Here is a 14,762-nt window from a genome sequence, read left to right as displayed (position 1 = left end):
GCGTTGTGTTCAGACTATGCTTTATGTGCTTTGATTGCCTTGTTTGCTCTGTTGCTCTATTGTTGTTATGATGGTTTGTGATGATTTATGACGCACTCTTCTTATAATAGAGTTCACATGGAAGAACGTTAGGAAAGCATGATCATGATTTTTAGCCCAATTAAAAAAAATTATTGTCTTTCATGCATCTTTAAGTCATTGTTTTATGAAATTAAAGTCTTGCATATTTAGAATTAGGTTATCTAATTTGTATTCCAGTTGTTACCTCGAAAGGTCCACCTCTAACTTAGGAGTAACCTTACTTGTTTTAGAGCAAAACTAGACAAAGTAGATAAAATAGGGTCTATTGTATATATATAAAGAAAAAATAAAGAAAAGAAAATTAGTTACACTTAAAAAAAAAAATTAAAAAAATGAGGCAATAGCTAGCTTACCTGAAAAAAAAAATAGTGTGTGTGTGTGCATGGATAGAGGTGAAAAGAGCTACCTCCATCGTGTCTAGTTAGGGCCCCAGGAGAAAAGAGTGGATAGGTTCCCAGAGGTGGGGTGTGAAAGCTAGCCTTCTAGGTAAAATAAATGCCCTTTATGTTTTTTTGTGTGTGTGTTTAGGCACCATTGTCTTAGTGTTACCCTCTTTTTTGCAAGCTCGGTATGTCCGAGATTGATAATCGAGCCAAAGTAGGGGGAAAAACGAGATGAGGACTTTATAAAACTTTTCCAGGCTGTGCAAGCTTAACTAGCAAGACTCTAGGCTCACTCATGCATGAATAGATAAAGAATCATTCTTGAAATTGTCCTTCATTGATTGATTGTAATTGGATTTTGTTCTTGATTACAATATTTATTCTAATTGACTGTTGAGACTGGAGTAACAACTTTGCAACTAGAGCTAGCATGTATTTCATGATTGCTTGATTGTGTGTTTCTACCTTGCTCGAGACGAGCAAGAATTAAGTTGGGGGTGTTTGATAGCTCTCAAAACGAGCTATTATTCCTAGCTTAATTTGGGCTTGTTATTGGATTTTATGTGTTTATTGTGTTATTTTACAGGTACCGAGCAATGAAGAGGGTGCATCATCGTTGAATAGGGTTAATTTGAAGCAAATTGGAGTTGATTTGAGCATTCGAGCTTCAGATGAGTTAAAAAGACCAAAATGCCTTTACCTCAGCGTCGCAATGCTCGTGATTTGCCTAGCCCCAACGCTTGCCTGACGCTTGAAGGTAGAATTCTAAAGTGCAGGGTTGCATTGCAAAGCTATGAACATTGAGACGGAGATGCCTTCGCGCGCACATAAGTGAACGTCAGCCAAGCATTGCGACTCTATTCGAGACCAGCCACATTAGAGCATTGCAACGCTCTATCTAGTGTCATGATGCTGCCACTTTTCTATATATACATCCCTTCAGTTTTTAGGTGAAATTATACTGAAATTTCTTGGCGACTGAAGGTTGGTGAACTTGGAGGCTATGGAGGCTAAGGAGAGGTTTTACTATCTTCTTTCCCTTGATGTTTTCGGTATCATTAGGTTAGATTTTAGTTTTAATTTTGGATTGTAAACATGTATTTGAAGGAAATATTTTGACGGAGAATTTTTGAGCGAAAGCGGATCGTCCAAATCCCATTTCGATTGAATGCATACATTTACAATCTACAAGAACAGATTATACATAAAACTAAATTACAGCATGCTATCTCATAATAAACAAAAGGTTTAGAGATTTTACCTTTGAAGAACTATTCTACAAGTTAATCCCTCGATTGTACTCGTTCATGAATGCGTCGAACAAGTCACGAACTCTCCTCGAACAACAACAAACAACAACGAGAATCTCGAACTAAAAAGGGACACTACCACTTAGTGACTTTTTTATTCTTGGTGTGATAATCCAGAAGTAGTGGACTCTGGCTAATTTTGGTTAGAGAGGAGTTTGAAGTTGGAGGAGAAAGACAATCGAGGAAGCAATGCTATCGTATAGCAAGATACTCTTGATCGTTTAGAGAAGCGAGTCTATCGCATAGGCTCTCAAGGTTGTTGTCTAGTTACTCACAAATCGTGTAACATTCTCTCTTGGAATAATAAAATCAAATTCTATTTTATTCCATTTTTTTCATAAAAACAGATAACTTCCCACTAGGGGTGGTTAGAGAGAAAAGGGGTTAATTATCAAATAATTAATAAATTATATATTGCATTTTCAGTAAATTTATTAGCTAGATGCAGTTCTTCTCCAACGAAAAGACATTGAAATGAAGTTAAGCATATACTCCGTTATCTTCGAAGAACGGTTGATATGAGTTTATTTTATTCAAATAAATCAAATTTTGATCTAGTTGACTATGCAGATTCTTGATATCCATCTTATCCACACAAAACTAGATCTCAAACAGGTTATCTATTCACATGTGGAGGAACTGCTATATCATGGCGATCAGTGAAACAGACCATGATGACTACTTCCTCAAATTATGTTGAAATTATTGCAATTCACAAGACAAGTCAAGAATGTATATGGCTAAGATCAATGACTCAACACATTCGTGGAACATGTGGTTTTTCTTCTAGTAAAAATCTTCCAACAATATTATATGAAGACAACACAACTTGTATAGCTCAAATCAAATGAGGATATATCAAAGGAGATAAATACAAAACATATTTCACGAAAACTTTTCTATACCCATGATCTTGAAGAAAATGATAACATCACCGTACAACGAATTTGTTCGAAGGATAACCTGGTAGATTTATTTACAAAATGATTACCAACTGCAGCCTTTGAAAAATTGGTGCACAACATTGGAATATGGTGACTCAAGTATATTAGGGGGAGCAAGTATATTGTATTCTTTTAGGAGTATAAATTATATGATATATGTACTCTTTTTCCTTTACTAGGATTCTTTTCCTGTAGGTTTTTTTCCTAGTAAGGTTTTAACGAAACATATTTCATATATATATGAGTATCTAATGGAGAGTATTATAAATATTATGAATTAAGTGTAATATAGATGTTCATGCTTAATATCCAAAGGACATGTATCATACTCCTATTACCCCATGTGTTGTCCATTTGTCTCAAGATTACACAATATTAGCATCTATGTAATTTACCTCCTACTTGCCAAATTGCCTACAAATAAATGCATTTGGTGGATTTTGTAGAGACACACATATTGGTGAGAATTTTGGAGAAATTTTCATAGTTTTACTTTTTTTATTTTTTATTATTATGATTTAATATTATATTATATTATCTCCATATCCATATTCTTAATGTGTGCAATTGTGCTTCTCAATTTTACAACAGTATTCAAATATTTACTATTAATCAAAATTAACATCAAAACAAAAAAATGAAGAAGGAAAGGAAGAGGGGATACATGAAAACGAAAGGTTTAACTAAGTCTTCATGAAGGAATTTTTTTTTTTAAATGCTTTTTTTTCTTTCTTTACTCTTTTGAAAATATACTATAATTTAATGTAAATGGAAGGTTTTTAAGATAACATAAAATCTTTCTTTTTATTTAACGTAAATTAGATATTAGATGATAAAATATGATTTTTTTTTAAAAAAAAATCTACTATCATTTAATTTTAGATAACATGAGATAGAGATAAGATGTCATCTTATTTTTTTATTTATTTTTTATTTTAACATATGAATGACAAAAAAATATGAAAATTTTTTAGTTAAAAATTTAAATATAAAATTATCTAATATATCCCTATATTCATCCATTAAAAGGGGTAAAAGTGAAAATCAAAAGTTTTTCCACATAACTCCTTTACATAGTACTAATTGTAATGCATGTGATATTTCCACCTTTAATGTAAAAAAAAGAAGAAAAAAAAAAAAAAAGACAAGTGTATCTAGATATGTATTACGTTCTTCCACATTCATCTTTAAAATTGAGTTCTATAAATTTAATATATAAAAATGATTTGTCAATGTCGTTATTTTTATTATTTATATAACATATATAAAAACTTTCAACTTGTTATAAATTTGGTATTTGTTTAATTATGACTTCAACATTTGTCTAAAATACACATCAAGACATTATAAAAATGAACAAAAGATTTACACTTACCAAATTTGTTCATATAATTTTTTAAAAAATAAATATAAGGATACACGATAAATTTTAATTGCAATTTTTAAATAAATTATACAAAAAAAAAAGTACATAATTCTCCTTCATTATAATTTCGTGATAATTGTTGTAATTATCATTATCGTGTATGGTGATCATCAAGAAATCATCCAATAACAAAGTTCTTGTGCAATTTTAAATAAGACATTTGTTACATAAAAAATATGAAAGAAGAAAAAGTACACACAAACACATTTATAAAAAAATGTCACAAAAACAATGTAACTTCCTTTTCACCTCATAGTTTTTCATTGTGACTTTGTGAGCATGAATAAAAAGGTAGGTGAGACAATAAAAAAAATAATAATAATAATTAAAAAATTACTTCAAATGTTTCGATCTTGTTTCTCTTCTCTATATCTATACGAAACAAAAAAAAGGAAGAAAATAATACACACAAGCACATTTCTGTGTGTATATATATATATAATTAGATATGAAAAAATGGAAAGTAGAAAAAAATGATGTAATTTATTTTCCACCTCTTAACCTTTTATTGTGATTTCGCGAGCATGAACGAAAGAAGAGAATGATTTATTTATACAAGGGATGTGAACGAATGAGTGGAAGAGAGAGAAAAACAATGAAATGATTAATTAAATGGAAAAGAAATTTGGAGGGTCGTGAACGTGGGTTGAGAATAGGGTTGACAAAAATTTCCGTGGGTCCCCGCCTCGATCGGGGTGGTGGGGACGGGACGGGGATATAATATTTATATAATAATAATAACATAATAATAAATTATATATATATATATAAAGGTAAATGGGTTGGGGCCGGGAATGAGGTGAGACGGGGAATCCTTACTCGTTTAGCCAATGGAAAAATTCTCTCCTCCAACCTCTTTCTCTCTCAGTCCCGCCAAAACGAAGAATCATATCTTGTTAGGGGTTGGTCCTCTCGAAAAAATTGAACATGTCTAGTTCAAACATTTAGCACTAAAGAGAACATAATTGACTTTTTTTTTATTAAAAAAAATGGTTATTAGGTTATGCACTTTTAAACATCTAAATTTGGTTTAAATTAATTTTTATCAAATTTAGTTGAATAATAACAATCTTCATTTAATAAACAATACAATGTTAATATAAAATTATAGAGGGAATGCTAATAAAAGCTCTCTTTTTTTTTTTTCTCTTTCTAAATTATATTAAAAAAAATATTTAAACTTTATTTTAAAAAAATTATCCATAAATTAAGATATTACCCTCCATTTTTCATAAACATTTTGAAACTTCCCTTAGAGTAGAAATGATTTAAAATATTAGAAGAAAAATCGATAAGGTTGTGACATGAAATGACATAATAGTGACTTAAGATGCTTGCTTGTATTAAGTTTGAAAGAATGACATTTAGACACATCATCTTTTTTATTTCAAGAGGAGTTTTGAAACATTTATAAAAGATCAAGAGTGATATTTTTAAACAAGTAGCAAAATTTATGGATATTTCTTTTATCATTTTTGTCCTTTTTTTTAAAGAAAAATAATAACCACAACCTAACAATAGATACTAACTTTAGAATTCATCAAAAGTGATACTACATTTTGACATTTAAAAATATAAATACTAAAATGAAACTAGTTACAAAGAATATGGACCAAAAATGATATTTTAATTTTGTTATTATTATTTTTCCTTTGTTTTTTTTGGATGGATAAATTATAAAATTAGTCTACCGACTTTGCAAAATTACAAATTTAGTCTTTGTATTTTTAAAATATTTAAAATTTACTAAACTACTAAACATAAAATTGAAATTTAGATTTTCATTAGACATAAAATTTAAATGTATATATAATAGATCAAAGAATTTTTAAAATTTTCAACAATGACATTAGATTTGAAAGTCGTTATATTAAATAGACAAGAAATTTAATATTTATGGATATATTGATATTTCATCATTATTTGTTTCAACGTTGGCCAAATTGAGTCATCCTTGATGGTTTTCAGATGAGACATTAATGAATCCTTATCTCAGACCTCAAAGTTAGAACGATTAGATAAATATGGAGTTTCAATTTTTCTTCTATCCAATAATTTTTCTAATTTAGAATCCTAGATGAATTATTTTTTAATTCATTATTTTCATATTTTTATAAATATATTTCCATGTCTGATGACAACAAAGATAGTTTAGAAATATTTTTAAATTAAAAAAATAAACCAACTTATTTTAAAATATAGAAGTCTATCCTGATCCATACTTAAAATAATTTTAATATTTTTACTATTTAAAACAACTAAACAATAACTTAATTCAATTTTATAAAACTTTCAATCGAAATATGGATAGAATATTGATATTTATAGAAATTTTAGAAAAAGTTCTAAAAATAATTAAATTAATAAATAAAATCTACACTTTTTAAATAAGTTAATAAATTATTTATATTATATTTTTTACTGTTTTTTTTAATGTCGCGATCGACTTTTAAAAATATCATGAAAATATTTATGTTTATTTGATATGAATCGCAAAAAGCTCAAAGTTATTATTTATTTATTCTTTAATGATTTAAATGAGTTTTGTTGTTTCCAATTTTAACTTTTTTTTAAAACATATTAAATAAGAATTTTTAGTCATTTTACTCATATCTATAACGTGTACACCTGGAAAGTTATCTAAAATCTATCCATTAGGTTGTACGGACAATATATTATTTGCAATTTTGAAAATGATTTTTTTATTTATATAGATGACAGAGATTCATTATCATATTTTGCAATTCTTATCTAGGGTTGTATGACATTCAAATAAGATTGATCAACTTGCGAGTGTTCAAACTTTGAGTAAAGAGTTAGTTCTCCTTAGTAACTTTTTTCTATCCCTCTTCGAAATTGTGTTGAGTTGATTTAAAAGATTTTAGAATGTATTATTTAACCCCAGATTGTAACCATTTTATTTTTTATTTTTATTTTTGGAAACTAGGTCTATAGAAAGTATTTTCATCTTCAAATTTTTTTCTTTGTTATCTATATTTTACCAATAATTTAAAAAATCAAACTAAAATCTAAAAAACTAAAAAAATAAAGTAGTTTTTATTTTTGGAATTTAGTTGAGAACTAACTTAAGAAAGATGCAAATCATTAGTAAGAAATAGGAAGAAAATAGACTTATTTTTCAAATACTAAAAAAACGAAAGATTATCAAAGGTTATGATTCAAATTTCTACTATTTTCGTATAATTATCCAAATATGAAAAATATAAAAATAAAAAATAACAATATGTGGACAGAATTTTTCAAAATAAATGTGTTTTATATGGATGATATTTTCTACAATTGTTGTCTAATACAGGATGCTCGAGGAGAACCTTTTGAGAATTGCGTTACAAATTGACACCTCCAATTATGGAAAACTTAATATTTAATTAATTCTGACATTTCTTGTCTTCGTTCTAACTGTTGATACTGTGGAATCTGTGACACTCTCTTGGATTTTTCTTCCTCCCCTCAATAATCGAGCTCCGTTCTTAATTTGTATTTCAATTTCTACACCAAATTCCGTTTCAATTTTCATCCGCCATTGTTAATTTACTCCGCAAGAACTTCATCACTCTACCAATGGCTTCGCAAGATACTCATCACCATGACCACGATCATCATCACCACCACCACCACGACGGACATGACCATCACCACAGCCACGAGTAATTTCCATTCAATTTGTACATTTACGTTTTGGTATCCGATTTCATTTTTCCGGTTTAGTGTTCATCATTTTTCACTTGTAACAGAAAACCTAAGGGGGATTCTTCCTTTGTTGGAGCAGATGGTAGGGTTTATCACAGTCATGATGGACTGGTGCCTCATTCCCATGAACCCATTTACTCTCCTGGCTTCTTCACCAGGAGAGCTCTCCCTCTTCTTACTAGAAATTTTAATGAAAGAGCTTTTACCGTTGGTATTGGTGGCCCCGTTGGTACTGGGTATGTCTATCTTCTGTTTCCTTTCATCTTTTGTGTTCATTTCCATTAAAAGAAAATGAAGAGGAGATTAGCTTTTGAGCTTCTAAGTGGATAGTGAACTACATAAATGTCTGTGTACCTAATAGGCATAGTGAACTACGTGAATGTCTGTGTCGATTTCTTTACTATTTACATTTTTTTACTTTCTTTGATGGTCGATTTAATAACATTTCCAATGTTGTTTTATTGTTGTTTAGGAAGACAGCTCTGATGCTGGCACTTTGTACCTTCTTACGTGATAAATACAGTCTAGCTGCAGTAAGTGTGATTTTGAATCGGGATTCTCAATATCACTTTCACTTTTCAGTTTCTGTGGTTTTGTAGAATGTTGGGTCTTTTATGCTTTGACTTTGTTTCTTTATGCTCACTTTAAAGTAAAGCAGTAGATTCATTCAGCTTCGAGTTCTTCTGTTATTTTGAAAGCCTGTTTCCCATCTAATTTGAGACTGATAAAACATCATTTCCTTTATGCTTTAGAATATATTCAGCTGGATAACCTCCACTGCTTTGTACATGTATAGAAGGGATTTTATACAGTGATTACTATATGCTGGTATTCCTTTACTAGATATGGGAACAGATCGGTGCAAGTATTCTTTTTCATTTCGAACTTCAAGAAAGAGCTATTACTGACTAACTGCATGAGGAAAATCCATGAGAGTTATTTCAGCCTCAATTGATAATCATTTGGTTTTAGACTTTGTTCTCTCTCTTTATTTTTTTAATTAAGCTTATAAACACTACTTCCACCATAACTTTCTATATTTTGTTATCCGTTTTCTACTAATCTTTTCTACTAAAAAGAGTAGTCTTCAAAAATAAGTTTTTGTTTTAAGAATTTGACTAAGATTTTTCAAGTTTTCTTTAGCAAATGTGAAATCCATAATTAGAAAATTGAAAGAACACAAGCATAGATTTACATATTAAAAAAAAAAAATCTCGTACCCAAATGGGGCCTCTGTGTTTTGTTCTTAGGAAAGAAAGAGTTAGCGTACTGATAAACTGGTACGCCTATGAAAGTGTCCTATTCTGTTAGGACTTGATGGTATTTGCCAGTCACATAATTTTTTAACCAATTTCGGCATTGTCACATGAGGGCTAAAATTCAAGTTCGATAATGCGTTTTTTTATTAAGTAGGCTAATTCAATTAACCAAGTTCTCTGCTATAGTAAATGTAAATAACTAATATTGTGGTAGAATGAAATGATTTTCTGCTAGAAACTTGAGAATGAAAAATCATCAAACACGAGATATTGATCTTTATTTTTTATTTGAAAAGAAAAGATATTTAGTTAGATTGATTGACATGATCACTGTTAGGTCACAAACGACATCTTCACAAAAGAGGATGGAGAATTTTTGGTGAAACATGGAGCACTACCAGAGGAAAGGATTAGAGCAGTGGAAACTGGTGGCTGCCCACATGCTGCTATTCGCGAAGACATCAGCATTAATCTTGGACCTCTCGAGGAGCTTTCGAATTTGTACAAAACAGACATACTTCTCTGTGAATCTGGTGGAGGTAATTTGGAAATCCCCAATTTTGAAGTTTGAATAACATGTGTGTTAGATTATTTTAGCCTCTCTTTCAATGATGTCAATTGTCAATCCATGCAAAACTGGACCCATCTTAGCATTCCCTTCTCATTAATAGACTTGCATTAACATTATAAAAACCAGTTGTGGGTTCAAACGGTATGTTGAATATTTAGAGTTTGTAGTCTTCAATACAAGATTTATCTGTTTTCTTGTGCAGATAACTTGGCTGCCAATTTCAGCAGGGAACTTGCTGACTATATCATCTATATCATAGATGTGTCTGGTGGGGATAAAATTCCTCGAAAAGGTGGCCCCGGAATCACTCAGGCTGATCTCCTTGTATGTGATTTTCTGATCCTGTGGGTTGCCAAAAAATTTATGATCACTCATCTCAGGAAGTAGGCATCTTTTTACGAATGGTTGTATTTTGATAACAGGTTATAAACAAAACTGATCTTGCACCAGCAGTTGGAGCTGATCTAGCAGTTATGGAGCGTGACGCACTGAAAATGCGAGATGGGGGACCATTTGTATTTGCTCAGGTCAGCTCTTACCCCTCTGTTTGATATCTTCTAGTGTATTAGGTTCCATCTCAAAATTAACTAACATTGAGAGGAGTAGTCCATGTATCTTATAAAAATCATGAATTCTTTTCATCTTTTCCCGTGTGGGATCCTCTAACATTGCATGTTCGAGAATCATGTAGTTGATTGTGCTGTCCTCTACTTTATGAGTAACCAAAACATCAACTCAGTTAATGTCTTTGAGTCTTGAATGAGAACGAAGAACGAAGAACAAAAAACTCCCTTGTCCATTTTAATGATACATGCCCGACCGATGTTCGTGCAGGTTAAACATGGAGTAGGCGTTGAGGAAATCGTTAACCACATTATACAGGCATGGGAAGTAGCAACAGGGAAGAAACGCCATTGAAATTTCTCAGCCGGAAAATGGCAGGGTCTGGTTGAAGTTTAACCGCAATAGGAGCCGTTGCACTTAGTTTTTCTGCCTTTCACGTAAGAATTAAATGCTGTCAAGCTTGTTTTAACAAACGAGGCTTCTTCCTTTGTGGCAAAGCTCTAACTTTTAGCTTTTAGACAGGAATTATGTCTTTCCAACATCGTAAAAGAGGTTCGTACTTCCATGAGAATTTACCAATGCTCGAAGTTTTTATGCCTTGTGTGATTAGCTCGACCCTTCAAAGGATCTTTGTTAACTATTTTAGTAACCATTTCATTTTTTATTTTTGGTTTTTGAAAATTAAGTCTATTTTCTCTTCATTTTTTATAATGATTTGCATCTTTCTTGAATATAATGGTAGAATTTTTAACCAAATTTCATAAACAAAAGCAAGTTTTAAAAAGTTACATTTTTTAGTTTTTAAAATTTGACTTGGTTTTTAAACCAGGGGTAAAAAGTAGATAATAATAAAATAAATTTAGATATGGAAGTTGTGTCTATAATCTTAATTTTCAAAAACAAAAAATCAAAAACTAAATTATTATCAAATAGAGCTTTAGTTTTTTGTTTTTGAAAATTAAGCTTATAAATACTACTTTCATTTATAAGTTTATATGTTTATCATCCATTTTTTTACTTACATTTTCAAAATCAAACCAAGTTTTGGTTTTAAAAAATTCTCTTTTGGTTTTCAGAAGAAGAAAAAATCATATAAATTTCAAAAATAGAACTAAAATCAAATTTACCAATTTTTGATTTCAATGAGATTTTGATAGATCAATCATAATCAGTCACAATCACAAACGTAATTAAATTACTTTTGATCATGTTTATTTAGAATTAAGAATCTGTCACATTTACTGTTTGACAGATTCATGTTTTCCATACAACAGTAAGATGATTGCAACAATATTAGCTAGTGAATCTCACTTAATTTTGAAATGCAATCGGATTGATCATCATTTGCATCTCAATCAATTAGATTGCATTGTAAGATTGATCACATTCTACGTCTCAATTAAATTGCATTCTTAGATTACAAACTTAGAAGTGGATCCATATTTTGAGAAAAAAAAAAATAAATAAAAATTAAATACGGGACCTTTGTTTCGTTACTGGGGTGGGTCTATTGTTTTTCTATTTTTTTTTTTTTTTTAAAAAAAATTTTCAAGTGTCGCCATTAAGGGAGATTGTTATTCTTTGTTGGTATGTTTCTGGGTTAATTACAAGAATAAACCATTGGAGTCTACATTTTCAAAAATATCAAAAAAAAAAAAAAAAAAAAAAAATTAAAATATCAGCTTTGTGAGTGGCTAAGCCACAACCTATCAGGGGTGTTCAAAAGTCTCGATGACCCCAAAAAACTGATCTACCCAACCCAATCCTTTGGATTGAGTTCAAATAAATTAAAAATTTATGGGTTGGATTGGTTCATGGGTTCACTAATATAACTCAAATCAATCCGAACCAACCCGCATTTATTATTAACTTTAAAAAATATATATTTTTTATTACTTATAACACAATTATTTATACATATATTGATTTTAATTTTATTTAATTTCAATATTTTTTTGAATAATTTATTCATCAACAACTCTTAAAAGTAGTTTTTTTGCACTTAAAAAGAAATTTTTCACTATATAAATTGAAATTGAGTTGTTAATCTTAATTCAATATATAAAAATAATTAAATTAGATTTTTACATATATATACATTTTGCTTCTTTTTAGAACAAAATTTTAAATAAATGACCCGATTAACCCGAACCAACCCAACCTAAATATGGTTGGATTCATTTTTTAATAAAGGTTATTTGGGTTGAAAAAATTTACCATCCAAAAAATTGAGTTGGTCTAGAAAATCTTTCAACCCAACCCATGAACACCCTTGCAACCTATCTTTCAAATATTATTCTTCCCATTGCTGCATTTTTAATTAAAATTCAAAAATTGGAAAAATGAAAAAAAAATAAAAATAAAAAGATTATATTTTCCACTACCATTGATATTTCCTCTAACGTTTTTTTATCTTCCCTTATATCTATTAATATAAAGAGATTTCCTAAGTTGTTTTTTATAATAATTAAATGACAGACAACTACAAGGGTTTAGGAACTCTAATCGACTGCAAGATTCTTCAGTAGCTCTCCAATCGACTGCAATTCCATTGAACGTGACTGTGTCTTCAATTAGTTACGATGGCAACTGTGTGTTATTTCTCTTCAACGTAATATAAGGGACAACGTTGGATTTCCTTTCATATTCAAAGCTTGAGTATTTTCTCCGACGAAATCTAAGGAATGATGATTACAACAACAGCTTAAGGACTACTGTCTTCTCTTACGACTATTGTGCTATCTTCTCTTATGTCTTAAGGGGAGACAATGCCAGAAATTGAGTGTGAGGGAGACAAAAGAAGAGAGAGGGAATAATGAAATCAAGGTTTTTAATTTTAATTTTAATTTTAATTTTAATTTTAATTTTAATTTTAATTTTAATTTTAATTTTTCTTTATTTGTTTTCAACTTTCCTTTAATTTATGAGAGCGAGTATATATTCTTGTGGGTTCCATCCCACTTGTTGCACAAGCAAGCAAGACTTTATTTTAAACTTGTGTTTTGTGAACCAATTGGAACTAATTTTTTGGGTTGGCCCATCTTAAAAGTCCTAGGTTTTCTTTATGTGATATGAGGATGACCTAAGGGAAAAGAGAGTGAAAAAAAAAGAGTGAGACAACAGTTCGGTTTTTCAACGGTTATTTCCACAAAATTGTCGATTGCTGGAGTTTGAACCATTAGATCGTGCTGAAACGATCGTGCTGAAACTTGGTCTACCTATTTGGGACACCCGTTTTGAACGGTTGGATCGTTGTTTAGAGCTCTGATTTTTCTGTAATTGCTGTCGAACAGAACCTGTAAAACTAGATGATTTTCATTCTTTTTATCTCTCAATTGTTCATCTTTTATGTATGAAAGTATTGGTGGGTAGTGAACCTTTGTATGAATTATTTGGGTTCTTTTTCCCTCAATTTTTTCAGAAGTTGACAATAGTTGACTCCTCACAAGTCCCGTGGTTTTTACTCTTCACATCTAAGAGGTTTTCCACGTATAATTCGTGTGTGCTCTTTGCTGTCTTCTAGAATTTTGTGGTTTATTGTTGTTCATTGTTAGGCTGATTACTTGGTGATTAATTGATGATTTTTTTTTGGTATTTTGAAAAATAATTATTTGGTTGATTGTTTTGGAGGAGATCCTAGTAGGTTGTTGTATTATTATTTGGGTTCTATTAGTTGGTATAGAGTGGGTTTTAACTTAATCATTGTTATGGAGTCTATTAGTGATACTGGAGGTAGTTCAATGATAAAATTGACATCAACTAATTATTCCATCTGGAGACCGATGATGAAGGATTTGTTATATTGCAAAGATTATTTGATCCAATTGAAACAACCATAAAAGTAGATGACACAATTTATAAACCTGCAAAACCAAAGAAAATGGAAGAAAAAGATTGGGGAAAGTTAAAGAGAAAAACTTTGGCGACTATTAGGCAGTGGATTGATATTAGTATTTTCAACCATGTGTCTAAGGAGTCCGACCCATATGAGTTGTGGAAGAAATTAGAAGGCCTTTATGAAAGGAAGGCTACACATAACAAAACTTCTATAATCAAGCAACTTGTTAATTTGAAATTGAAGGGTGGGAAGTCTGTTTCTAAGCATTTGAATGACCTTCAGGATATTATTGATAAGTTGACTACTATGAAGATTGATTTTGATGATGAATTGTAGGCTTTGTTCTTGTTGAGTTCTTTGTCGGACAATTGGGAAACCTTGGTTCTGACTATTAGTAACTCTGCTCCTGAAGGTATTTTGTCTTGGATATTATCAAACAAAGCATGTTCAATAAAGAGATAAGAAGAAAGCAGATGGAAGTTGATAATTTACATGCTCTTGTTGTTGAGAATCGTGGAAGAAACAAGAGTAAGGGACCTAAAGACCATGATAACTCAAAAGGGAGGTCCAAGTCTAGAGACAAAGAGACTAGGACATGTCACTACTGTAACAAGTCTGTCCATATAAAAAAAAAATTCTATCATTGGAAGAAATAACAAAGTAAGAAGCAAGACT

The 14,762-nt window shown here is 30.4% G+C and overlaps 1 protein-coding gene across 1 annotated transcript; it reads left to right on the top strand.

Moving 5' to 3' along the window:
* The first annotated feature begins 7,440 nt into the window (after window positions 1-7,440).
* On the top strand, window positions 7,441-10,858 carry UREG (urease accessory protein G). The gene is made up of 7 exons (XM_039040123.2): window positions 7,441-7,812; window positions 7,900-8,091; window positions 8,328-8,388; window positions 9,452-9,653; window positions 9,888-10,009; window positions 10,108-10,212; window positions 10,520-10,858. The coding sequence occupies exons 1-7, from the start codon at window positions 7,727-7,729 to the stop codon at window positions 10,601-10,603; spliced, it is 852 nt and encodes a 283-aa protein (XP_038896051.2). The 5' UTR covers window positions 7,441-7,726; the 3' UTR covers window positions 10,604-10,858.
* The last annotated feature ends 3,904 nt before the right edge of the window (window positions 10,859-14,762 follow it).

Source organism: Benincasa hispida, chromosome 8 (genome assembly GCF_027475165.1).
Source record: "Benincasa hispida cultivar pf3 chromosome 8, pf3_genome.v1.1, whole genome shotgun sequence".
Classification (NCBI taxonomy): Eukaryota; Viridiplantae; Streptophyta; class Magnoliopsida; order Cucurbitales; family Cucurbitaceae; genus Benincasa; species Benincasa hispida.
The sequence above is the reverse complement of the archived record's forward strand: the minus strand, read 5'-3'. Positions and strand labels throughout refer to the sequence as shown.